The 27,002-nt window shown below is 41.6% G+C and overlaps 1 protein-coding gene across 1 annotated transcript in view; it reads right to left on the bottom strand.

Moving 5' to 3' along the window:
- Positions 1–27,002, bottom strand: part of egg (SET domain bifurcated histone lysine methyltransferase eggless) — a 245,646-nt gene that overhangs the window by 55,371 nt on the left and 163,273 nt on the right. The window contains exons 15-17 of the mRNA XM_071675984.1: positions 21,364–21,571; positions 10,027–10,194; positions 3,977–4,116 (exon numbers count right to left, since the gene is read on the bottom strand). Coding sequence (XP_071532085.1) covers positions 3,977–4,116; positions 10,027–10,194; positions 21,364–21,571 — 516 coding nt within the window. The remainder of the gene's footprint in view (positions 1–3,976; positions 4,117–10,026; positions 10,195–21,363; positions 21,572–27,002) is intronic.

Genomic DNA, 27,002 nt, shown 5'->3' with positions numbered 1-27,002 from the left:
TCCCAAAACACTTGCCTCTCATGATCTTTCTTCTCATGCCCAGGTGCATATGCACCAATAATCACCCATCTCTCTCCATCAACTTTCAGTTACCCATATTAATCGAGAATTTACTTACTTACATTCTATCACATACTCCCACAACTCCTGTTTCACAACAAAGATAAAAAGATAAAAAGGGAAGACAGAGATATCTTAGCAAATACACTTATCAATTTATACCTGTAACACTCTTCCATGTATTCTTAAAGCTGTCTTCCCATACAATGCTTTTCTTGCTTTCACATATAACTCCACACTGACTCAAAAGATCCTCTAAACCTTTTTCACAAAATCTATTACAAAATACTTCGTGAACTTACCTTGAATTGCATTCATAAATTCCACCCTGAACTTGTTCAAACAGCCGACGGTAATTATAGCCAGCAGTGTCATTATCATTACGTTCTAGGATACGAGAGCTCTGAATGGTCAACTGCCAGCAAGAACACTTGGATTTATCCTGAAAATTTCAAAAGTCAAAGATTAATGGCAATAAAACTAATGTTTCTACATTAGGTAGGTAGAAGCTGTGAGCAGGAACATTAGGAAGGAGCTTCTTAAAACAATGAACTAGAGTTCTCCTCAGCCAGTGGCCTCTTAACGGTGAGTCATTAAAGCCTAAGAATGGGCATTGGAGTCCACTAGTTATGGAGACTACTGCCATGGTTAACCCCTTGAAGGAGTTCAAGGAGGGAACAGGCATCAAAGATATAGATTTTTTTCATACACATTCGCCATTTCCCAGGTTAACAAGGTAGCGTCAAGAACATAGATATAAATATATATATACATATATATATATATATTTTTTTTTTTTTTTTTTTGCTTTGTCGCTGTCTCCCGCGTTTGCGAGGTAGCGCAAGGAAACAGACGAAAGAAATGGCCCAACCCACCCCCATACACATGTATATACATACGTCCACACACGCAAATATACATACCTACACAGCTTTCCATGGTTTACCTCAGACGCATCACATGCCTTGATTCAATCCACTGACAGCCCATCAACCCCGGTATACCACATCGCTCCAATTCACTCTATTCCTTGCCCTCCTTTCACCCTCCAGCATGTTCAGGCCCCGATCACACAAAATCTTTTTCACTCCATCTTTCCACCTCCAATTTGGTCTCCCACTTCTCGTTCCCTCCACCTCCGACACATATATCCTCTTGGTCAATCTTTCCTCACTCATTCTCTCCATGTGCCCGAACCATTTCAAAACACCCTCTTCTGCTCTCTCAACCACGCTCTTTTAATTTCCACACATCTCTCTTACCCTTACGTTACCTACTCGATCAAACCACCTCACACCAGACACTGTCCTCAAACATCTCATTTCCAGCACATCCATCCTCCCGCGCACAACTCTATCCATATCTCATGCCTCGCAACCATACAACATTGTTGGAACCACTATTCCTTCAAACATACCCATTTTTGCTTTCCGAGATAATGTTCTCGACTTCCACACATTCTTCAAGGCTCCCAGGATTTTCGCCCCCTCCCCCACCCTATGATCCACTTCCACTTCCATGGTTCCATCCGCTGCCAGATCCACTCCCAGATATCTAAAACACTTTACTTCCTCCAGTATTTCTCTATTCAAACTTACCTCCCAGTTGACTTGACCCTCAACGTTGACCTACTGTACCTAATAACCTTGCTCTTATTCACATTTACTCTTAACTTTCTTCTTTCACACACTTTACCAAACTCAGTCACCAGCTTCTGCAGTTTCTCACATGAATCAGCCACCAGCGCTGTATCATCAGCGAACAACAACTGACTCACTTCTCAAGCTCTCTCATCCACAACAGACTTCCTACTTGCCCCTCTTTCCAAAACTCTTGCATTCACCTCCCTAACAACCCCATCCATAAACAAATTAAACAACCATGGAGACATCACACAACCCTGCCGCAAACCTACATTCACTGAGAACCAATCACTTTCCTCTCTTCCTACACGTACACATGCCTTACATCCTCGATAAAAACTTTTCACTGCTTCTAACAACTTGCCTCCCACACCATATATTCTTAATACCTTCCACAGAGCATCTCTATCAACTCTATCATATGCCTTCTCCAGATCCATAAATCCATTTGCTTTTCTAAGTATTTCTCACATACATTCTTCAAAGCAAACACCTGATCCACACATCCTCTACCACTTCTGAAACCACACTGCTCTTCCCCAATCTGATGCTCTGTACAGGCCTTCACCCTCTCAATCAATACCCTCCCATATAATTTACCAGGAATACTCAACAAACTTATACCTCTGTAATTTGAGCACTCACTCTTATCCCCTTTGCCTTTGTACAATGGCACTATGCACGCATTCCGCCAATCCTCAGGCACCTCACCATGAGTCATACATACATTAAATAACCCCACCAACCAGTCAACAATACAGTCACCCCCCCTTTTAATAAATTCCACTGCAATACCATCCAAACCTGCTGCCTTGCCAGCTTTCATCTTCCGCAAAGCTTTTACTACCTCCTCTCTGTTTACCAAATCATCCTCCCTAACCCTCTCACTTTGCACACCACCTCGACCAAAACACCCTACATCTGCCACTCTATCATCAAACACATTCGACAAACCTTCAAAATACTCACTCCATCTCCTTCTCACATCACCACTACTTGTTATCACCTCCCCATTTGCGCCCTTCACTGAAGTTCCCATTTGCTCCCTTGTCTTACGCACTTTATTTACCTCCTTCCAGAACATCTTTTTATTCTCCCTAAAATTTAATGATACTCTCTCACCCCAACTCTCATTTGCCCTCTTTTTTTCACCTCATGCACCTTTCTCTTGACCTCCTGTCTCTTTCTTTTATACATCTCCCACTCAATTGCATTTTTTCCCTGCAAAAATCGTCCAAATGCCTCTCTCTTCTCTTTCACTAATAATCTTACTTCATCCCACCACTCACTACCCTTTCTAATCAACCCATCTCCCACTCTTCTCATGCCACAAGCATCTCTTGCGCAATCCACCACTGATTCCCCAAACACATCCCACTCCTCCCCCACTCCCCCCACTTCCACTGTTCTCACCCCCTTCCATTCTGTACTCAGTCTCTCCTGGTACTTCCTCACACAAGTCTCCTTCCCAAGCTCACTTACTCTCACCACCCTCTTCACCCCAACATTCACTCATCTTTTCTGAAAACCCCCACAAATCTTCACCCTAGCCTCCACAAGATAATGATCAGACATCCCTCCAGTTGCACCTCTCAGCACATTAACATCCAAAAGTCTCTCTTTCGCACTGTCAATTAACACGTAATCCAATAACACTCTCTGGCCATCTCTCCTACTTACATACATATACTTATGTATATCTCACTTTTTAAACCAGGTATTCCCAATCACCAGTCCTTTTTCAGCACATAAATCCACAAGCCCTTCACCATTTCCATTTACAACACCGAACACCCCATGTACACCAATTATTCCCTCAACTGCCACATTACTCACCTTTGCATTCAAATCACCCATCACTATAACCCGGTCTCGTGCATCAAAACCACTAACACACTCATTCAGCTGCTCCCAAAACACTTGCCTCTCATGATCTTTCTTCTCATGCCCAGGTGCATATGCACCAATAATCACCCATCTCTCTCCATCAACTTTCAGTTTTACCCATATTAATCGAGAATTTACTTACTTACATTCTATCACATACTCCCACAACTCCTGTTTCACAACAAAGATAAAAAGATAAAAAGGGAAGACAGAGATATCTTAGCAAATACACTTATCAATTTATACCTGTAACACTCTTCCATGTATTCTTAAAGCTGTCTTCCCATACAATGCTTTTCTTGCTTTCACATATAACTCCACACTGACTCAAAAGATCCTCTAAACCTTTTTCACAAAATCTATTACAAAATACTTCGTGGTCTTACCTTGAATTGCATTCATAAATTCCACCCTGAACTTGTTCAAACAGCCGACGGTAATTATAGCCAGCAGTGTCATTATCATTACGTTCTAGGATACGAGAGCTCTGAATGGTCAACTGCCAGCAAGAACACTTGGATTTATCCTGAAAATTTCAAAAGTCAAAGATTAATGGCAATAAAACTAATGTTTCTACATTAGGTAGGTAGAAGCTGTGAGCAGGAACATTAGGAAGGAGCTTCTTAAAACAATGAACTAGAGTTCTCCTCAGCCAGTGGCCTCTTAACGGTGAGTCATTAAAGCCTAAGAATGGGCATTGGAGTCCACTAGTTATGGAGACTACTGCCATGGTTAACCCCTTGAAGGAGTTCAAGGAGGGAACAGGCATCAAAGATATAGATTTTTTTCATACACATTCGCCATTTCCCAGGTTAACAAGGTAGCGTCAAGAACATAGATATAAATATATATATACATATATATATATATATATATATATATATATATATATATATATATATATATATTTTTTTTTTTTTTTGCTTTGTCGCTGTCTCCCGCGTTTGCGAGGTAGCGCAAGGAAACAGATGAAAGAAATGGCCCAACCCACCCCATACACATGTATATACATACATCCACACACGCAAATATACATACCTACACAGCTTTCCATGGTTTACCCCAGACGCTTCACATGCCTTGATTCAATCCACTGACAGTACGTCAACCCCGGTATACCACATCGCTCCAATTCACTCTATCCCTTGCCCTCCTTTCACCCTCCTGCATGTTCAGGCCCCGATCACACAAAATCTTTTTCACTCCATCTTTCCACCTCCAATTTGGTCTCCCTCTTCTCCTCGTTCCCTCCACCTCCGACACATATATCCTCTTGGTCAATCTTTCCTCACTCATTCTCTCCATGTGCCCAAACCACTTCAAAACACCCTCTTCTGCTCTCTCAACCACGCTCTTTTTATTTCCACACATCTCTCTTACCCTTACGTTACTCACTCGATCAAACCACCTCACACCACACATTGTCCTCAAACATCTCATTTCCAGCACATCCATCCTCCAGCGCACAACTCTATCCATAGCCCACGCCTCGCAACCATACAACATTGTTGGACCCACTATTCCTTAAAAACATACCCATTTTTGCTTTCCGAGATAATGTTCTCGACTTCCACACATTCTTCAAGGCTCCCAGGATTTTCGCCCCCTCCCCCACCCTATGATCCACTTCCGCTTCCATGGTTCCATCCACTGCCAGATCCACTCCCAGATATCTAAAACACTTCACTTCCTCCAGTTTTTCTCCATTCAAACTCACCTCCCAATTGACTTGACCCTCAACCCTACTGTACCTAATAACCTTGCTCTTATTCACATTTACTCTTAACTTTCTTCTTCCACACACTTTACCAAACTCAGTCACCAGCTTCTGCAGTTTCTCACATGACTCAGCCACCAGCGCTGTATCATCAGCGAACAACAACTGACTCACTTCCCAAGCTCTCTCATCCCCAACAGACTTCATACTTGCCCCTCTTTCCAAGACTCTTGCATTTACCTCCCTAACAACCCCATCCATAAACAAATTAAACAACCATGGAGACATCACACACCCCTGCCGCAAACCTACATTCACTGAGAACCAATCACTTTCCTCTCTTCCTACACATACACATGCCTTACATCCTCTATAAAAACTTTTCACTGCTTCTAACAACTTTCCTCCCACACCATATATTCTTAATACCTTCCACAGAGCATCTCTATCAACTCTATCATATGCCTTCTCCATTGCCTTCTCAATTGGGAGGTAAGTTTGAATGGAGAAAAACTGGAGGAAGTTAAGTGTTTTAGATATCTAGGAGTGGATTTGGCAGCGGATGGAACCATGGAAGCGGGAGTGGATCATAGGGTGGGGGAGGGGGTGAAAATTCTGGGAGCCTTGAAGAATGTGTGGAAGTCGAGAACATTATCTTGGAAAGCAAATATGGGTATGTTTGAAGGAATAGTGGTTCCAACAATGTTGTATGGTTGCGAGGCGTGGGCTATGGATAGAGTTGTGCGCAGGAGGGTGGATGTGCTGGAAATGAGGTGGTTTGATCGAGTAAGTAATAATAGGGTAAGAGAGATGTGTGGTAATAAAAAGAGAGTGGTTGAGAGAGCAGAAGAGGGTGTTTTGAAATGGTGTGGTCACATGGAGAGAATGAGTGAGGAAAGATTGACTAAGAGGATATATGTGTCAGAGGTGGAGGGAACGAGGAGAAGTGGGAGACCAAATTGGAGGTGGAAAGATGGAGTGAAAAAGATTTTGAGTGATCGGGGCCTCAACATGCAGGAGAGTGAAAGGCGTGCGAGGAATAGAGTGAATTGGAACGATGTGGTATACTGGGTTGACGTGCTGTCAATGGATTGAACCAGGGCATGTGAAGCGTCTGGGGTAAACCATGGAAAGTTCTGTGGGACCTGGATGTGGAAAGGGAGCTGTGGTTTCGGTGCATTATTACATGACAGCTAGAGACTGAGTGTAAACGAATGGGGCCTTTGTTGTCTTCCAAGCACTACCTCGCACACATGAGGGGGGTGGGGGGGTTATTTCATGAGTGGTAGGGTGGTGATGGGAATGAATAAAGGCAGACAGTATGAATTATGTACATGTGTACATATGTATATGTCTGTGTGTGTATTTATATGTATACGTTGAGATGTATAGGTATGTATATTTGCGAGTGTGGACATGTATGTATATACATGTGTATGTGGGTGGGTTGGGCCATTCTTTCGTCTGTTTCCTTGCGCTACCTCGCTAATGCGGGAGACAGCAACAAAGCAAAATAATAATAAAAAAAATAATATAATAATAAAAAAAAACTATAAAGGAATTGTAAATATTCAACAGACTGAAGAACTCACTTTAGTGGAAGGGAATCAGAAGAGAGAGGAGTTTTTTGGAAGGAGCTGAGTGGGTGTGTAACCAGTTTTGATGCAAGAGATCAGATATCAATAATGGATGATTTGACAGCAGAAGTGAGTAACATGGCAGCTTAAATCACACAGTTGAGGGGAATGTGGTATTTGGTGACAAGAATGGAAATGGTGAACAGACTGTGGAGCTGTGAACTGAAAAAAGACTTATAACAGGCAATACCTGGTTTAAAAAGAGATACCTAAGTATACATGATGAGTAGGAAAGATAGAAAGAAAGCATTATTGGATTACATTAACTGATAGGTTTGCAGAGGAGACTTGAATGAGTGTGCTAAGAGGGGCAATTGGTGTGATATCATCATTACTTGGTGGAGACGAGGGGTAAAGATTTGTGGAAGCTTCAGAAAAGAGGAAATGAGATAAGTGAGATGAGGGTGGTGGGAGAAAATGAGCTCAGAAAAGGGAATAGTGTGAAGAGATACCACAAGAGACTGAGGGTAGAATGGCAAAAGGTGAAAGTGAATGAAGTTATGGGAGTAAGTGAGGAACAGCATGTATTTAGGAATGCAGTGCTAACATGCGAGAGAAGTGTGTGGCATGCAGGAGGTGGGAGGTGGGAATGCAAAAAAGGGCAGTGAGTGGTGGGATGAAAGTTAACTTGCTAGTGAAAGAAAATATAGGCATATGGGTGGTACTTACAGGGAAAGAGAGTGAGTTTCAGGGGCTGAAAAAGGGGACAAATGAAAGGTGGAGTGAGTGAGTATTAGAAAACTTCAGGTTGAATATGAAAATCTTTTGGAAGGATAAAATTGTGGGAAACAAGAGAACAAATCAGTAAAGGGGGAAAATGAGGAAGTGATAACAGGTAGAGATGATGTGAAGAGGAGCTAAAGTGAGTCCTTTTGATGAATGCCAAATGTGTTTGATGAATGAGGTGGCATATGTGGGGTGCTTAGGTCAGGGAAGTATGCAAAGTAAGAAATCATGGAAAGAAAAAAGATGGAGAAAGCCTTGAATAAGATGAAATTTGACAAGGCAGTTGGGGTGGATGGTAATGCTGTTGAATTTTTAAGACTGAGTTCAAATGGTTAGTCAAGATTTTTAATCTATATATGGATCATGGAGAGATGCTCGAGGAATGGCAAATGCCAGTATAGTGCCACTGTATAATGGCAAAAAGTATAAAGATAAATGTTCAAATTACTTTGGTACAAGTTTGTTGAGTGAACCTAGTAAGCTGTATGGGAAAGCTATAACTGAGGGTGTGGAGGCATGCAAAGAGCATCAGACTAGGAAAGTACAATGTGGTTTCAGGAGTGATACAGCATGTGTGGATCTAGTGTTTGCTTTGAACAGGATTTGCAGGTAGCATTTATGGATCAAGAAAAAGCAAGTCTGGGTTGAAAAAAAAGCTTTGTGGAAGGCCTTGTGAATATTTGGAGTGGGATGAAAACCAATAGAAGCAGTGAGGAGTTTTTATGAAGAGACTATAGAATGTGAACAAGTAGGTTGAGAGAAGGGTACATGGTTCCAGGTGAAGTTGGTCTGTGGCAGGGGCATGTGATGTCATCATGGCTGTTCAATCTGTTTTTGGATGGGATGGTGAGGTAAGTAAATGTAAGGGTTTTGGGGAAGAGTTAGGTCTGCAGTCTAGCTGCAGTGGTGGTGGATGGGAGGTGAGTCATTTACTGTCTGCTGATGACACAGCATTAGAGGCAGAATTGAGTAAGAGACTGCAAAAATTGGTGTCTGAGTTTGAGAGAGTGTGTGAAAGAAGAAAGCTGACGTTAAATGTGAATAAAAACAAGGTTATTATATCTAGCAGCGCAAAGACAGGTTAGTTGGGGTGCGAGTTTGAATGGAAAAAAATTGGAAAAAGTGAAGTGTTTTAAATACCTGAAAGTGGACATGAGAGCGAATGGAACCATGGGAGGTGAAGTAAGTCATTGAGTAGGTGAGGGATAGAAGGTCCTAAGTGCAATGAGGACTGTGTAATGAGAGGTCACTATCTGGGACGCAAAGATGTGCATGTTTATGGGTATAGCAGTCCTGATGGTATTGTATGGATGTGAGGCAAGGGCTTCAGATCAAAATGTAGGGAAGAATAACCATATGTCAGGAAAGAAATGTTTGAGGATACTATGCAGTGCAAAAAGGGTTAATCAAGTAAGAAACGATAAGGTAAGAGAGAAGTATGGTAATAAGAAAAGTATGGTTGAGAAAGCTGTAAAGGGTGTTGATATAGTTTGGATATATGGAGAGAATGAGAAAAGTTTGACAAGATGGATGTGTGTCGGACATGGAGGGGACAGGGGGAATAGGCAAACCAAACTGGATGTGGAAAATTGGGTTGGAAAAGGCTTTGAGTGCCTGAGGCCTGAACATCCACAAGTGTGTAAGGCATGCACAGGATAGAGTGAAATGGAGTGATGTGGTAAATAAGGGGCAAAATGCTTTAACTGGAATAAACCAGGGCATATGAATTGGTTAGATGAAAGCATGGAAAGGTCTGTGGAGCCTAGTTGTGGATAGGGGTTGTGGTTTCAGTGCATTATACATGACAGCCAAAGAATGGATGTGAGCAAATGAGTCCATTTCTTTGTCCATTTCTCATTTCTTTGTCTGCTCACTAATGAAAGAAACAGCAAAAAACTATGAGAAAACTATCAATTAGGGCACTACTGACTGCTGAACCATGGATTGTGAATCCATGTACTGGAGTTCTATAACATTCTTTAACAGACATGCTCAAAGAACAACAGTGTCATCTGACAATTCTAAGAGCATAATATTTTATATCATAGAAAATATTAAGAAATCCCTGGGGATAGGGGATTAAGAATACTTCCCATGTATTCCCTGCGTGTCGTAGAAGGCGACTAAAAGGGGAGGGAGCGGGGGGCTGGAAATCCTCCCCTCTCGTTTTTTTTTTAATTTTCCAAAAGGAGGAACAGAGGGGGGCCAGGTGAGGATATCCTACAAAGGCCCAGTCCTCTGTTCTTAACGCTACCTCGCTAACGCGGGAAATGGCGGATAGTTTAAAAGAAAAGAAAAGATTAAGAAATAAGGATAAAAAGGAGTACGCAAATAGAACATAAATAAGGTACCTTACCTGACAATCATCAGTACAGTCACAGCAAACCAGGAACTCTGGGTCTAGATTCAATGGCACATGCTCAGTGGGAAGACGTACGTTGCAATATATCAGTGGTTGTGGTATAGTTTCATCCAGTGAGTTCACACAAGAAATTGGTACATTTTCTTCATTTTTGGACATGTCCTGCAGCAGAATTAACTCATATTACTATGCAGAGTTCTGATGATACTAAAAGCTAAAAATATCACATATATTATACATAATAGCCATTTCTCCCCGTGAGCAAGGTAGCGCCAGGAAACAGATGAAGAATGGCCCATCCCTCATATGCACATATATATACATATCTAAATCTATAAAGTGAATCCTTATATGAGTATGATCTAAGTTCAGCTTCTCCATTTGCTCTATATCTATCTACCCTTCTTTGTTTAAATGCTATTTGCATATTCAAAGCAGGGTGTTTGGGACTAAAAAAGTTTTTCTACGATACACTTTTGTTACTTAACCTTGACAAACACTATACGTATTGAACCCAAGAAAATTTCAGATAGAAGTAAGTTAAGAAATTTATTTCTGTACTTGAACTTTTTCACACTAGATTGCTATTCCCTACATTAGCAAGATAGCACCAGGAACAGACAAAGAGAGGCCACATTCATTCACATCCATTCACTAGCTCTCATGGACTCATTCACATCCATTCACTAGCTCTCATTACATCAAAACCACAGCCTTTCATCCACAACTACGCTCCACAAACCTTTCCCTGTTTTCCCCTTGTCGCTTCACATGCCCTGGTTCAGTCTACTGACAACACGTCAACCCCTGTATCACAAATAATTCCAATTCACTCCATCTCTTGCATGCTTTTCACTATCCTACATGTTCAGGCCCTAATCTCTTCAAATTTGTTTCACAACATCTTCTATCCCCAGTTCAGTCTCACCCTTCACCTTGTCCCCAGCAATTCTGACACATATATTCTCTTTGTCAACCTCTCCTCATTCATTCTCTCTACATGTCTGAAGCATTTCAAGACACCCTCTTCAGCTCTCTCAACCACACTCTTTTCATTACCACACCTCTCTTACCCCTTTATTATGATGAAAATACCTTACACCATACCTTGTCCTTCAACATTTCATTTTCAGTATGTCCACTTCCTATGCAGATCCTCATCTACAGCCCATGCCTTTTTTTCCATGCAACATTGTTGGGAATTTCCACACATTCTTCAGTGCTCCAAGAAGCACCATTCCACAGTTCCATTTGCTGTCATATCTACTTCCAGGTATATTCTGTCCCTCTACTCTGCTAAACCTTGCTTTTATTCACACCTAATCTCAGAGTCCTCCTTCCATGCACTCTTCCAAACTCAGTCATCAACTTCTACAGTTTCTCACTTGAAAATGCAACCATTGATGAGTTATCTGACTAACTTCCCAGGCTTCCACATCCCCACAAACTGCACATTTGCACCTCTCTCCATGACTCTTGCACTTTCTCCCTCACCAAACTATCCATAAAAAAATCAAACAGCCACGATAACATCACACACCCTGCCACAGACCAACCTTCACTTGGAGCCACTCACTCTCCTCTCCTCTTACCCATACACATACCTTACACCCTTGGTAAAAATTCCTCACTGCTTCTAGCATCTCTCTCAACCCTATCAAATGCTTTCTCCAGATTTATCAATGTCACAAATAAATCCTTCTTTCTCTCTAAGTAATTCTCATACATATTCTTCAAAACAAGCACTTCAACCACATATCCTCCAACATTTCAGAAACCACACCATTCCTCCCAAATGTGATCCTCTAAAAGTGTTTTCACCCTCAATCACAAATCTCCCATATAATTTACCATGTTCATTCAACAAACATATCTCTGTAGTCTGAACACTCACCTTTGTCCTCCTTGCCCTTATATAATGGCACTATACATGCATTCTGCTAATCCCCAGGTACCTCACCATGATCCATACATACACTGGAAATCCTAGCCCTTCAACTGCAATGCCATCCTTTCAGCTGCCTTGCCACATTTCAGGATACATTTCTCTAATTAATACTAGTGGACTTTAAACTATACAGCTTCAGTTTTAAACTGCTCCCTTCACCTCTTGAGGACATTTACAGAACTATTATCTCCTATTATCTCATGAAAATTTAATGTGTCCCTCTTTCTTCGTTCAGATATGTCTATCATTTCCCGCATTAGCAAGGCAGTGCCAGGAACAGACAAGAAAAGGCAATATTTGCTTACATCCATTCTCTAGCTGTTATGTGCAATGCACCAAAACCACAACCCCCTACCCACAACCAGGAATCTCAGGCCTTTCTATGGTTTTGCCCAGCTGCTTTACATGCCCAGTTTCAGTCCAATGACAGCATATCATCTCCTGTATATCACTCCAATTCACTCTATCTTGTGCATTCCTTTCACCTTCAGGCCCCAATCGCTCAAAATCATTTTCACTCCATCCTACCACCTCCAATTTGGTCTTCTACTTCTCGTTGTTCCCTTCACCTCTGACACATATATCCTCCTTGTCAATCTTTCCTCACTCATTCTCTCTATATGTCCAAACCATTTCAACACATCCTCTTCTGCTCTCTCAACCACGTACTTTTTATTTCCACGCATCTCTCTTACCCTTTCATTACTTAATCAAACCACCTCACACCACATATTGTCCTCAAACATTTCATTTCTAACACATCCACCTTCCTCCATATAACTCTATCTATAGCCCATGCCTCACAACCATATAACATTGTTGGAACTACTATTTCTTTAAACATACCCATTTTTGCTCTCCGAGATAACGTTCTCTCCTTCCACACATTCTTCACTGCTCCCAGAACCTTTGCCCCCTACCCCACCCTGTGACTCACTTCTGCTTCCATGGGTCCATCTGCTGCTAAGTCCACTCCCAGATATCTAAAACACTTCACTTCCTCCAATTTTTCTCCATTCAAACTTACATCCCAATTACCTCATCCCTCAACTTTCTCTTTTCACACAGTTTTCCAAACTCAGTCACCAACTTCTGCAGTTTCTCACCTGAATCAGACACTATTGCTATACCATCAGTGAACAACTGACTCACCTCCCAGTTCCTCTCATCCCCAACATCACACACCCCTGATGCAAACTGAAATTCACTGGGAACCAATCAATCTCCTCTCTTCCTAGTTGTGCACATGCCTTACATCCTTGGTGAAAACTTTTCACTGCTTCTAGCAACTTACCTCCCAAACCACATACTCTTAAGACCTTCACAAAGCATCTCTATCAACTCTAATATATGCCTTCTCCAAATCCATAAATGCTACATACAAATCCGACTGTTTTTCTAAGTATTTCTCACATACATTCTTCAAAGTAAACACTGTGCATGTTATATAATTTTGAAACAGCCCTGGGTGGCTGACTGCCTCAAAGAAGGTAGAACTAAATAATTAGCCAAGGCAGTGTCCTGCAAGAATATTGGTGTAAGAGTCATTCCTATCCTCATTGTACTGGTCAGCGAACTTCACATTGGCTCACCCTTTTTGGTCTATGAGTCTTGGATCACTGAAGCCATTCATTTTCAACCAATCAGCAATAGCCATCAGTTTGACATCACCAACACACCTGCCTCTGGCCATTCAAAGCTCACAATTCACAGACTGTGGTACCAACACAAGGCAGTAAAAAAAGTACAAAGAAATGGGCTTTTCAAAAAAGGAAGAGATAGCAGGGATGGGCAAGAAAAGTACGGAAAATTGCTCACAGAACATGACCTCAGAGTGAAAAGAATTTTCAACCTTCAAAACTTATGTTTCTCTCCTCTGCTGTCTGTCCTGATAGCAGTGAAAGTATAATCACATGAAGGAGGAGGGTTAGAGAAAAAACTTTCAAATCAAAATAAAATAGCATAATATCTTCAATGGTGCATCAAAGGTGCACTGGAATCTCCTAAGAGGAGGAATCCCCTGAGCCACACAGGGTAGATCCACCATGTCTACAATTCACCACTTAACAAGGGTGGAAGAGGAGTGCCAGAGGTCTCTCAGCTTGATTTCCTCTATTGGAAGGGTTCTAAAGAATGCTGTAGCAAAGGCTACCTCCCTCTTACATCATGAGCTCTCACATTAAGCCAAAGTTGAGCCAAATTTGTGAGTTCCTTGCCCATGTAGAGATATCTCTCAACTAAAAGGGTTTCAAGGTTACCAGAGAGAAGAAATATATGATTCCCTCAGTAATTTCTAGTGGAAGTCCAAAAGGTCTATAAAGAACTTAACTGGGCAAAAGGTATGATGGTCACTTCATATAATTTTCTGAAAGTGGATGATGACAGGACATTTCTAGATTTACTGATTTTGTTCTCCATAAAAAACAAGAAGATTTTTGTGCCTGGACATGGCGTGTAATTTATTAATTCTTCCACAGCACACGGTTTAAGTAAAAGTTTTTGTAAGAAGACATTGAGAAGTTAAACTGCTTGAAAAAACATTAAACTGTAAAAGGTTTAAGACTTATGAAAGCCACCTGGGTTGAAAAGGAGAAGCAAAAGGTTTTCACTCAAAGAGAGACTGAAGAAGTTTACTTCACCCAAGGCCCATCTAATTATGTCCATAACTTCTGCAAATGTTTTTTTTTTTTTTTTGTCGCTGTCTCCCACGTTTGCGAGGTAGCGCAAGGAAACACACGAAAGAAATGGCCCAACCCACCCCCATACACATGTATATACATACGTCCACACACGCAAATATAAATACCTACACAGCTTTCCATGGTTTACCCCAGACGCTTCACATGCCCTGATTCAATCCACTGACAGCACGTCAACCCCAGTATACCACATCGCTCCAATTCACTCTATTCCTTGCCCTCCTTTCACCCTCCTGCATGTTCAGGCCCCGATCACACAAAATCTTTTTCACTCCATCTTTCCACCTCCAATTTGGTCTGCCTTTTCTCCTCGTTCCCTCCACCTCCGACACATATATCCTCTTGGTCAATCTTTCCTCACTCATTCTCTCCATGTGCCCAAACCATTTCAAAACACCCTCTTCTGCTCTCTCAACCATGCTCTTTTTATTTCCACACATCTCTCTTACCCTTACGTTACTTACTCGATCAAACCACCTCACACCACACATTGTCCTCACACATCTCATTTCCAGCACATCCATCCACCTGCGCACAACTCTATCCATAGCCCACGCCTCGCAACCATACAACATTGTTGGAACCCCTATTCCTTCAAACATACCCATTTTTGCTTTCCGAGATAATATTCTTGACTTACACACATTCTTCAAGGCTCCCAGGATTTTCGCCCCCTCCCCCACCCTATGATCCACTTCCGCTTCCATGGTTCCATCCACTGCCAGATCCACTCCCAGATATCTAAAACACTTTACTTCCTCCAGTTTTTCTCCATTCAAACTTACCTCCCAATTGACTTGACCCTCAACCCTACTGTACCTAATAACCTTGCTCTTATTCACATTTACTCTTAACTTTCTTCTTTCACACACTTTACCAAACTCAGTCACCAGCTTCTGCAGTTTCTCACATGAATCAGCCACCAGCGCTGTATCATCAGCGAACAACAACTGACTCACTTCCCAAGCTCTCTCATCCACAACAGACTTTATACTTGCCCCTCTTTCCAAAACTCTTGCATTTACCTCCCTAACAACCCTATCCATAAGCAAATTAAACAACCATGGAGACATCACACACCCCTGCCGCAAACCTACATTCACTGAGAACCAATCACTTTCCTCTCTTCCTACACGTACACATGCCTTACATCCTCGATAAAAACCTTTCACTGCTTCTAACAACTTGCCTCCCACACCATATATTCTTAATACCTTCCACAGAGCATCTCTATCAACTCTATCATATGCCTTCTCCAGATCCATAAATGCTACATACAAATCCATTTGCTTTTCTAAGTATTTCTCACATACATTCTTCAAAGCAAACACCTGATCCACACATCCTCTACCACTTCTGAAACCACACTGCTCTTCCCCAATCTGATGCTCTGTACTTGCCTTCACCCTCTCAATTAATACCCTCCCATATAATTTACCAGGAATACTCAACAAACTTATACCTCTGTAATTTGAGCACTCACTCTTATCCCCTTTGCCTTTGTACAATGGCACTATGCACGCATTCCGCCAATCCTCAGGCACCTCACCATGAGTCATTTTTTTTCTTTTTTTTTTTTTTCTTTGTCGCTGTCTCCCGCGTTTGCGAGGTAGCGCAAGGAAACAGACGAAAGAAATAGCCCAACCCACACCCATACACATGTATATACATACGTTCACACATGCAAAATATACATACCTACACAGCTTTCCATGGTTTACCCCAGACGCTTCACATGCCCCGATTCAATCCACTGACAGCACGTCAACCCCGGTATACCACATCGCTCCAATTCACTCTATTCCTTGCCCTCCTTTCACCCTCCTGCATGTTCAGGCCCCGATCACACAAAATCTTTTTCACTCCATCTTTCCACCTCCAATTTGGTCTCCCTCTTCTCCTCGTTCCCTCCACCTCCGACACATATATCCTCTTGGTCAATCTTTCCTCACTCATTCTCTCCATGTGCCCAAACCATTTCAAAACACCCTCTTCTGCTCTCTCAACCACGCTCTTTTTATTTCCACACATCTCTCTTACCCTTACGTTACTTACTCGATCAAACCGCCTCACACCACACATTGTCCTCAAACATCTCATTTCCAGCACATCCATCCTCCTGCGCACAACTCTATCCATAGCCCACGCCTCGCAACCATACAACATTGTTGGAACCACTATTCCTTCAAACATACTCATTTTTGCTTTCCGAGATAATGTTCTCGACTTCCACACATTCTTCAAGGCTCCCAGAATTTTCGCCCCCTCCCCCACCCTATGATCCACTTCCGCTTCCATGGTTCCATCCGCTGCCAGATCCACTCCCAGATATCTAAAACACTTTACTTCCTCCAGTTTTTCTCCATTCAAACTCACCTCCCAATTGACTTGACCCTCAACCCTACTGTACCTAATAACCTTGCTCTTATTCACATTTACTCTTAACTTTCTTCTTTCACACACTTTACCAAACTCAATCACCAGCTTCTGCAGTTTCTCACATGAATCAGCCACAAGCGCTGTATCATCAGCGAACAACAACTGACTCACTTCCCAAGCTCTCTCATCCCCAACAGACTTCATACTTGCCCCTCTTTCCAAAACTCTTGCATTCACCTCCCTAACAACCCCATCCATAAACAAATTAAACAACCATGGAGACATCACACACCCCTGCCGCAAACCTACATTCACTGAGAACCAATCACTTTCCTCTCTTCCTACACGTGAGTCATACATACATTAAATAACCTTACCAACCAGTTAATAATACAGTCACCCACTTTTTTAATAAATTCCACTGCAATACCATCCGAACCTGCTGCCTTGCCGGCTTTCATCTTCTGCAAAGCTTTTACTACCTCTTCTCTGTTTACCAAATCATTTTCCCTAACCCTCTCACTTTGCACACCACCTCGACCAAAACACCCTATTTCTGCCACTCTATCATCAAACACATTCAACAAACCTTCAAAGTACTCACTCCATCTCCTTCTCACATCACCACTACCTGTTATCACCTCCCCATTTGCGCCCTTCACTGAAGTTCCCATTTGCTCCCTTGTCTTACGCACTTTATTTACCTCCTTCCAAAACATCTTTCTATTCTCCCTGAAATTTAATGATACTCTCTCACCCCAACTCTCATTTGCCCTCTTTTTCACCTCTTGCACCTTTCTCTTGACCTCCTGTCTCTTTCTTTTATACATCTCCCACTCAACTGCATTTTTTCCTTGCAAAAATTGTCCAAATGCCTCTCTCTTCTCTTTCACTAATAATCTTACTTCTTCATCCCACCACTCACTACCCTTTCTAATCAACCCACCTCCCACTCTTCTCATGCCACAAGCATCTTTTGTGCAATCCATCACTGATTCCCTAAATACATCCCATTCCTCCCCCACTCCCCTTACTTCCATTGTTTTCACCTTTTTCCATTCTGTAATCAGTCTCTCCTGGTACTTCCTCACACAAGTCTCCTTCCCAAGCTCACTTACTCTCACCACCCTCTTCACCCTCTTCTACATTTTCAGGAGGGCTTCTGTAATGTACTTTGGTGATGCCTCTTCCTACCTTCATTCAAATTCGAAGGCATGCTTTTTTGGTATAAAGACACCTCATGTCACAAACAAAATTATCATTATCATATTTCATTATACTTAATCGATGTTTCCCGCATCAGCAAGGCAGCGCCAGGAAACAGACAAAGAATGCCCCATCCACATATATACACATATGTATACATAAATGCCCATACACGCACATATACATACATATACATACACACACACAGACATATACATACATAAACATGTACATAATCATATTTACTTGCCTTCATCCACAGGAAATAGCATCACCACCCACTGCTTTAGCGAGGTAGTGCCAAGCAAACAGACAAAAAAGGCCACATTTGTCCACATTCAAACTCTACCTGTCATGTGTAATGCACCAAAACCACAGCTTCCTATCCACAGACCTTTCCATGGTTTACCCCAGACACTTCACATTCCCTGGTTCAGTCCACTGACAGCATGTCAATAACATGTAGATGGCTCAGGTCACTATAAAGTGAATAACAAAATTGTGTATAAAACTTTGAATAATGCACAATCTAAAAATCAGGTAAATAAAAAGTAATGAATTAGAGATATATTTGAAAATCATATAAGCCACAGGTAAAAACCTTAATGGGTATTATGTAACAAAGTCTCTCCAAAAACATGAGGTGTGTTACTCTAATAAATGAAATCAAACACACGTCTGAGTTATGTTAACTAAGTGTGTTGGGTGCTGCGTACCGTGCTGATGACATAAGATGTCATGGCAGAAGTGATAACGCAAGTAGTACATCATTGGTGAACACATAAACTTTAATTATGAGTAAAACACCTCGTTAGGTAAGGTTGCTTGATTTTTTCTTAACTTTTCTTGATACTAATAGCTGTAACTGATAAGACAAGATGGAAAGGTGGAAAGATGGAGTGAAAAAGATTTTTGAGTGATCGGGGCCTGAACATGCAGGAGGGTGAAAGGCGGGCAAGGAATAGAGTGAATTGGAACGATGTGGTATACCGGGGTTGACGTGCTGTCAATGGATTGAATCAGGGCATGTGAAGCGTCTGGGGTAAACCATGGAAAGTTGTGTGGGGCCTGGATGTGGAAAGGGAGCTGTGGTTTCGGGCATTATTGCATGACAGCTAGAGACTGAGTGTGAACGAATGGGGCCTTTGTTGTCTTTTCCTAGCGCTACCTCGAACACGAGGGGGGAGGGGGATGTTATTCCGTGTGTGGCGAGGTGGCAATGGGAATGAATAAAGGCAGACAGTGTGAATTGTGTGCATGTGTATATATGTATGTGTCTGTGTGTATATATATATGTGTACATTGAGATGTGTGGGTGTGTATATTTGCGTGTGTGGACGTGCGTGTGTATACATGTGTGTGGGGGTGGGTTGGGCCATTTCTTTCGTCTGTTTCCTTGCGCTACCTCGCAAACGCGGGAGACAGTGACAAAGCAAAATAAAATAAATAAAATATTTCTTTATTTTTTTGATAAACCCCTCTACAGAGGCGACCCTAAATTTTGAAGGCTTCATAGTTTAAGGGTCGATACCAAAACCCAAGTGCTTAAGAAAATCCAATCAAGGAAATTCCAGAATCCAGAACTTTGATGTTGGGGTCCTATAAAATGGATTAGGTGGCCTAGAAGTACCTAAGGAATCAACTAAGGCATATGGCAAAGCTGAAGGAGTCTTGCACCATAGCTGCTTGTTCCAACTGCAGGCAACCAGCATTACTTAACACTGAAATCCAGTCAGTTTGAGAACTTGGCCCAGAGGATGAACTGTGGGAAAGAGATAAAACTACTTCCAATAAAATCAATCCAAGGAAAGAGAATCTCTGCAACTGTCCTTAAATCTAAAACTGGATAAGTAAGGCAGTGGTTCTGGTGGCAAAGAGATCCACTTGAAATTCCACTCCTGCGGAAAGAGTCTAATAGAGTCTCCTTCTCTAACAATATCTTTGTTTACATAGTGTTTGATCTTAAATGGGTTCTACCCAGACATTAAATACTCCTTTGAAATAAGAGGCTTGAAGAAAAAGCTTCTTTAGGCTAGGATTTGCAACAGCCACTATTCATCAGGCACTGGACATCTATCGTTTTGTTCACTTGAAAAAGAATATGGGGACAGTTTGGGAGATGAGGAACCGTGGGACCAAAGGGACCTTTTTTGATATATGATTTCTTTATCCCAACCTAACAGCCTGCAGCAAAATAGCCATCTGAAGAATGGAAGCCCACCCTAGATTTGATGCATCCATCTAAGCCTTCTGAAAAACAGCAGAAGGAATCCAAGTTATGGCCTCCTGGAGGTCCGCCAAAGCAAAGATTTCAGCAGTTCCAGAGGAAGTGCATTTGGGAAATTTCTACTCATTGCAGGTAAGGAAATTATCCAGAAGCAAACCTTTTTTGTCTACAGTCTTACCATACTGTTGCACAGGCCTGCAAAGCTGAACTTTCTCAGATGACTGTGCCAGATGCTCTATGTGATATCAAAACACCAAGGTCTGAAACCATGAGGTAATCACAGCAATTGTGTCCTCCCAAGCTTTGTCACTAGGAGACAAAGAGAGCCAATCTAAATGTTCCACTCTACTACTAGTAATGTAAAGATCTGGTTGGAAACTAAACAGATTTATTCCAAGTGAAGATAATACCTGTGTTATGTAAGGTCTCCGTAACTCAAAGTACTTGGGTGCAATCCTCCCAATATGGAGAGGAAGTTTCAGGACCTAACCCACTACATAACAGCTAAGGACCAGAAAGATCTATTAACTGAAGAGGAAGTCAGGATAGCACACTTCTTCTTTGAATAAAAGTGTACTTGATAGTATGAAATATAGGAAAGTTTCACAACCAGATATGACCCATTCCTGATGTTACCATCATCAAAGCACAACTAAGGGTATTAAGGTTTAATAGAAAAGGGACAAAGGATTCCATACCAGTCCAGATGACCTTATTGATGATAGCTAAAGAACTGTATAAAACTTTCAATAAAGGGATGAATTTCCAATGTCCTGTAAGATTCAAAAAGATATTCAAAAACTCTTAAGTACTTTCAAGATTCTTATGTAAGAATAAGAATCCTGCAATAATGTTAAATTTGATAAACTTACCTCAATGTACAGTATCTTTTTAAATGGCTCCCACTCATGGGACACATCCACAGCTAACTCAAACGTAAAGCAGTCAATCTCCAAGTTAGACTCAGTTTCTCGAAGATAACGGAATACTTCTTCAATGGAGCGTAGATGACGACCACAAGGTGCAGTGTAATACACTTCATTTTTTGATATGGTTTTGCGACGCTGCTTTAAAATCTGCCTGTTCAAAGATGTAACCAAATTACTTGTAATTCAATCATAATTCTTTTACTTAACAATAACTTGAAGCATTCTCACACTGTAAAATATGGGCAACTAATGCAGGACCCTCTTCATACATGAAGATCTTTGGAAAGGCTATACAGTGTAAAACAGATGACACTCATACTTCTCTAAATATTCTTACATCAAAACCACTATACTCATACATATAACTCTACTCCATAAAGCAGAAGGCATTCATACTTTTCTACATCTTCTCTCATCAAAACCACTCCAATCATACATACACATCTTCACTCTATTTCTCCACCTTACACAAGGGGTTTAGCCATATGTATTGCTACATATCCTAAGAATAAACCTTCATTCACTTAAATTTCCCTCATCTGTATTGGTATACCTTCCTGATTTTCACATTTTTCTATCAGTTCTACCATCCTACTGGTCATTCTGCCCAAACAATACCATGCCACATTAACATGCATGAAGGCGAATACATAATTCCTTCATATTAAATCCTTAAGCATTTGATACTCAAATATGTCACAAATCAATACTGTTGAGCACCCTAGTTCATTAAATTCACCATGAAATAAATATCTCAGATATAATTAGAGAAATCAATAAAATGGTTCACATCAAGGGAGTCAAACTGATCCTTGATAAAGCTATAAACATCAGCATTTATTAGCTGTCACAAGCAATCACTGGCTGTATATGTGCATTACATCCCTCACAATTTGTGTACATCTGTTAAAATTTAGTGTTGTAAATGGAAATGGTGAAGAGCTTGTAGATTTATGTGCTGAAAAAGGACCGATGATTGGGAATACCTGGTTTAAAAAGAGAGATATACATAAGTATACGTATGTAAGTAGGAGAGATGGCCAGAGAGCGTTATTGGATTATGTGCTAATTGATAGACGCACAAAAGAGAGACTTTTGGATGTTAATGTGCTGAGAGGTGCAACTGGAGGGATGTCTGATCATTATCTTGTGGAGGCGAAGGTGAAGATTTGTAAAGGCTTTCAGAAAAGAAGAGAGAATGTTGGGGTGAAGAGAGTGGTGAGAGTCAGTGAGCTTGGGAAGGAGACTTGTGTGAGGAAGTACCAGGAGAGACTGAATACAGAATGGAAAAAGGTGAGAACAAAGGAGGTAAGGGGAGTGGGGGAGGAATGGGATGTATTTACGGAAGCAATGATGGCTTGTGCAAATGATGCTTGAGGCACGAGAAGCATGGGAGGTGGGCAGATTAGAAAGTAAGAGAGAGGCATTTCGACGATTTTTGCAGGGAAATATCTCAAATGACTGGGAGATGTATAGAAGAAAGAGGTAAGAGGTCAAGAGAAAGGTGCAAGAGGCAAAAAAGAAGGCAAATGATAGTTGGGGTGAGAGAGTATCATTATATTTTAGGGAGAATAAAAAGATGTTTTGGAAGGAGGTAAATAAAGTGCATAAGACAAGGGAACAAATGGGAACTTCAGAGAAGGGGGCAAATGGGGAGGAGATAACAAGTAGTGGTGATGTGAGAAGGAGACGGAGAAAGTATTTTGAAGGTTTGTTGAATGTGTTTGATGATAGAGTGGCAGATATATGGTGTTTTGGTCAAGGTGGTGTGCAAAGTGAGAGGGTTAGGGAAAATGATTTGGTAAACAGAAAAGAGGTAGTAAAAGCTCTGAGGAAGATGAAAGCTGGCAAGGCAGCGAGTTTGGATGGTATTGCAGTGGAATTTATGAAAGAAGGGAGTGACTGTATTGTTGACTGGTTGGTAAGGTTATCTAATGTATGTATGACTCATGGTGAGGTGCCTGAGGATTGGCAGAATGCTTGCATAGTGCCATTGTACAAAGGCAAAGGGGATAAGAGTGAGTGCTCAAATTACAGAGGTATAAGTTTGTTGAGTATTCCTGGGAAAGTATATGGGAGGGTATTGATTGAGAGGGTGAAGGCATGTATGGAGCATCAGATTGGGGAAGAGCACTGTGGTTTCAGAAGTGGTAGAGGATGTGTGGATCAGGTGTTTGCTTTGAAGAATGTATGTGAGAAATACTTAGAAAAACAGATGGATTTGTATATAGCATTAATGGATCTGGAGAAGGCATATGATAGAGTTGATAAAGATGCTCTGTGGAAGGTATTAAGAATATATGGTGTGGGAGGCAAGTTGTTAGAAGCAGTGAAAAGTTTTTATCGAGGATGTAAGGCATGTGTACATGTAGGAAGAGAGGAAAGTGATTGGTTCTCAGTGAATGTAGGTTTGCGGCAGGGGTGCGTAATGTCTCCATGGTTGTTTAATTTGTTTATGGATGGGGTTGTTAGGGAGATGAATGCAAGAGTCTTGGAAAGAGGGGCAAGTATGCAGTCTGCTGTGGATGAGAGAGCTTGGGAAGTGAGTCAGTTGTTGTTCGCTGATGATACAGCGCTGGTTGCTGATTCGGGTGAGAAACTACAGAAGCTGGTGACTGAGTTTGGTAAAGTGTGCGAAAGAAGAAAGCTGAGAGTTAACGTGAATAAGAGCAAGGTTATTAGGTACAGTAGGGTTGAGGGCAAGTCAATTGGGAGGTAAGTTTGAATGGAGAAAAACTGGAGGAAGTGAAGTGTTTTAGATATCTGGGAGTGGATTTGGCAGCGGATGGAACCATGGAAGCAGAAGTGAATCATAGGGTGGGGGGGGGGGCGAAAGTTCTGGGAGCACTGAAAAATGTGTGGAAGTTGAGAACGTTATCTTGGAAAGCAAATATGGGTATGTTTGAAGGAATAGTGGTTCCAACAATGTTATATGGTTGTGAGGCGTGGGCTGTAGATAGAGTTGTGTGGAGGAGGGTGGATGTGCTGGAAATGAGATGTGTGAGGACAGTATGTGGTGTGAGGGGGTTGATCAAGTAAGTAATGAAAGGCTAGGAGAGATGTGTGGTAATAAAAAGAGTGTGGTTGAGAGAGCAGAAAAGGGTGTTTTGAAATGGTTTGGGCACATGGAGAGAACGAGTGAGGAAAGATTGACCAAGAGAATATATGAGTCAGAGGTGGAGGGAACGAGGAGAAGTGGGAGGCCAAATTGGAGGTAGAAAGATGGAGTGAAAAGGATTTTGTGTGATCGGGGCCTGAACATGCAGGAGGGTGAAAGGAGGGCAAGGAATACAGTGAATTGGAGCGATGTGGTACACAGGGGTTGACGTGCTGTCAGTGGATTGAATCAAGGCATGTGAAGCGTCCGGGGTAAACCATGGAAAGGTGTGTAGGTATGTATATTTGCGTGTGTGGACGTGTGTATGTACATGTGTATGGGGAGGGTTGGGCCATTTCTTTCGTCTGTTTCCTTGCGCTACCTCGCAAACGCGGGAGACAGCGACAAAGTATAAAAAAAAAAAAAAAAAAATATATATATATATATATATATATTTTATTTTTATTATACTTTGTCGCTGTCTCCCGCATTTGCGAGGTAGCGCAAGGAAACAGACGAAAGAAATGGCCCAACCCCCCCCCATACACATGTATATACATACGTCCACACACGCAAATATACATATATATATATATATATATATATATATATATATATATATATATATATATTATCCCTGGGGATAGGGGAGAAAGAATACTTCCCACGTATTCCCTGCGTGTCGTAGAAGGCGACTAAAAGGGAAGGGAGCGGGGGGCTGGAAATCCTCCCCTCTCGTTTTTTTTTTAATTTTCCAAAAGAAGGAACAGAGAAGGGGGCCAGGTGAGGATATTCCCTCAAAGGCCCAGTCCTCTGTTCTTAACGCTACCTCGCTATCGCGGGAAATGGCGAATAGTATGAAAAAAAAAAAAAAAAAAAAAAAAATATATATATATATATATATATATATATATATATATATATATATATATATATATATATATATATATATATATATATATAAATTATATGGGAGGGTATTGATTGAGAGGGTGAAGGCATGTACAGAGCATCAGATTGGGGAAGAGCAGTGCGGTTTCAGAAGTGGTAGAGGATGTGTGGATCAGGTGTTTGCTTTGAAGAATGTATGTGAGAAATACTTAGAAAAGCAAATGGATTTGTATGTAGCATTTATGGATCTGGAGAAGGCATATGATAGAGTTGATAGAGATGCTCTGTGGAAGGTATTAAGAATATATGGTGTGGGAGGCAAGTTGTTAGAAGCAGTGAAAAGTTTTTATCGAGGATGTAAGGCATGTGTACGTGTAGGAAGAGAGGAAAGTGATTGGTTCTCAGTGAATGTAGGTTTGCGGCAGGGATGTGTGATGTCTCCATGGTTGTTTAATTTGTTTATGGATGGGGTTGTAAGGGAGGTAAATGCAAGAGTCCTGGTAAGAGGGGCAAGTATGAAGTCTGTTGGGGATGAGAGAGCTTGGGAAGTGAGTCAGTTGTTGTTCGCTGATGATACAGCGCTGGTGGCTGATTCATGTGAGAAACTGCAGAAGCTGGTGACTGAGTTTGGTAAAGTGTGTGGAAGAAGAAAGTTGAGAGTAAATGTGAATAAGAGCAAGGTTATTAGGTACAGTAGGGGTGAGGGTCAAGTCAATTGGGAGGTGAGTTTGAATGGAGAAAAACTGGAGGAAGTGAAGTGTTTTAGATATCTGGGAGTGGATCTGTCAGCGGATGGAACCATGGAAGCGGAAGTGGATCATAGGGTGGGGGAGGGGGCGAAAATTTTGGGAGCCTTGAAAAATGTGTGGAAGTCGAGAACATTATCTCGGAAAGCAAAAATGGGTATGTTTGAGGGAATAGTGGTTCCAACAATGTTGTATGGTTGCGAGGCGTGGGCTATGGATAGAGATGTGCGCAGGAGGATGGATGTGCTGGAAATGAGATGTTTGAGGACAATGTGTGGTGTGAGGTGGTTTGATCGAGTAAGTAACGTAAGGGTAAGAGAGATGTGTGGAAATAAAAAGAGCGTGGTTGAGAGAGCAGAAGAGGGTGTTTTGAAATGGTTTGGGCACATGGAGAGAATGAGTGAGGAGAGATTGACCAAGAGGATATATGTGTCGGAGGTGGAGGGAACGAGGAGAAGAGGGAGACCAAATTGGAGGTGGAAAGATGGAGTGAAAAAGATTTTGTGTGATCGGGGCCTGAACATGCAGGAGGGTGAAAGGAGGGCAAGAAATAGAGTGAATTGGAGTCATGTGGTATACCGGGGTTGACGTGCTGTCAGTGGATTGAAGCAAGGCATGTGAAGCGTCTGGGGTAAACCATGGAAAGCTGTGTAGGTATGTATATTTGCGTGTGTGGACGTGTGTATATACATGTGTATGGGGGGGTTGGGCCATTTCTTTCGTCTGTTTCCTTGCGCTACCTCGCAAACGCGGGAGACAGCGACAAAGTATAAAAAAAAAAAAAAAAAAATATATATATATATATATATATATATATATATATATATATATCCCTGGGGATTGGGGAT

The sequence above is a fragment of the Panulirus ornatus genome, chromosome 2 (genome assembly GCF_036320965.1).
Source record: "Panulirus ornatus isolate Po-2019 chromosome 2, ASM3632096v1, whole genome shotgun sequence".
Lineage (NCBI taxonomy): Eukaryota > Metazoa > Arthropoda > Malacostraca > Decapoda > Palinuridae > Panulirus > Panulirus ornatus.
This window is presented reverse-complemented; position numbering and strand designations above follow the sequence as displayed.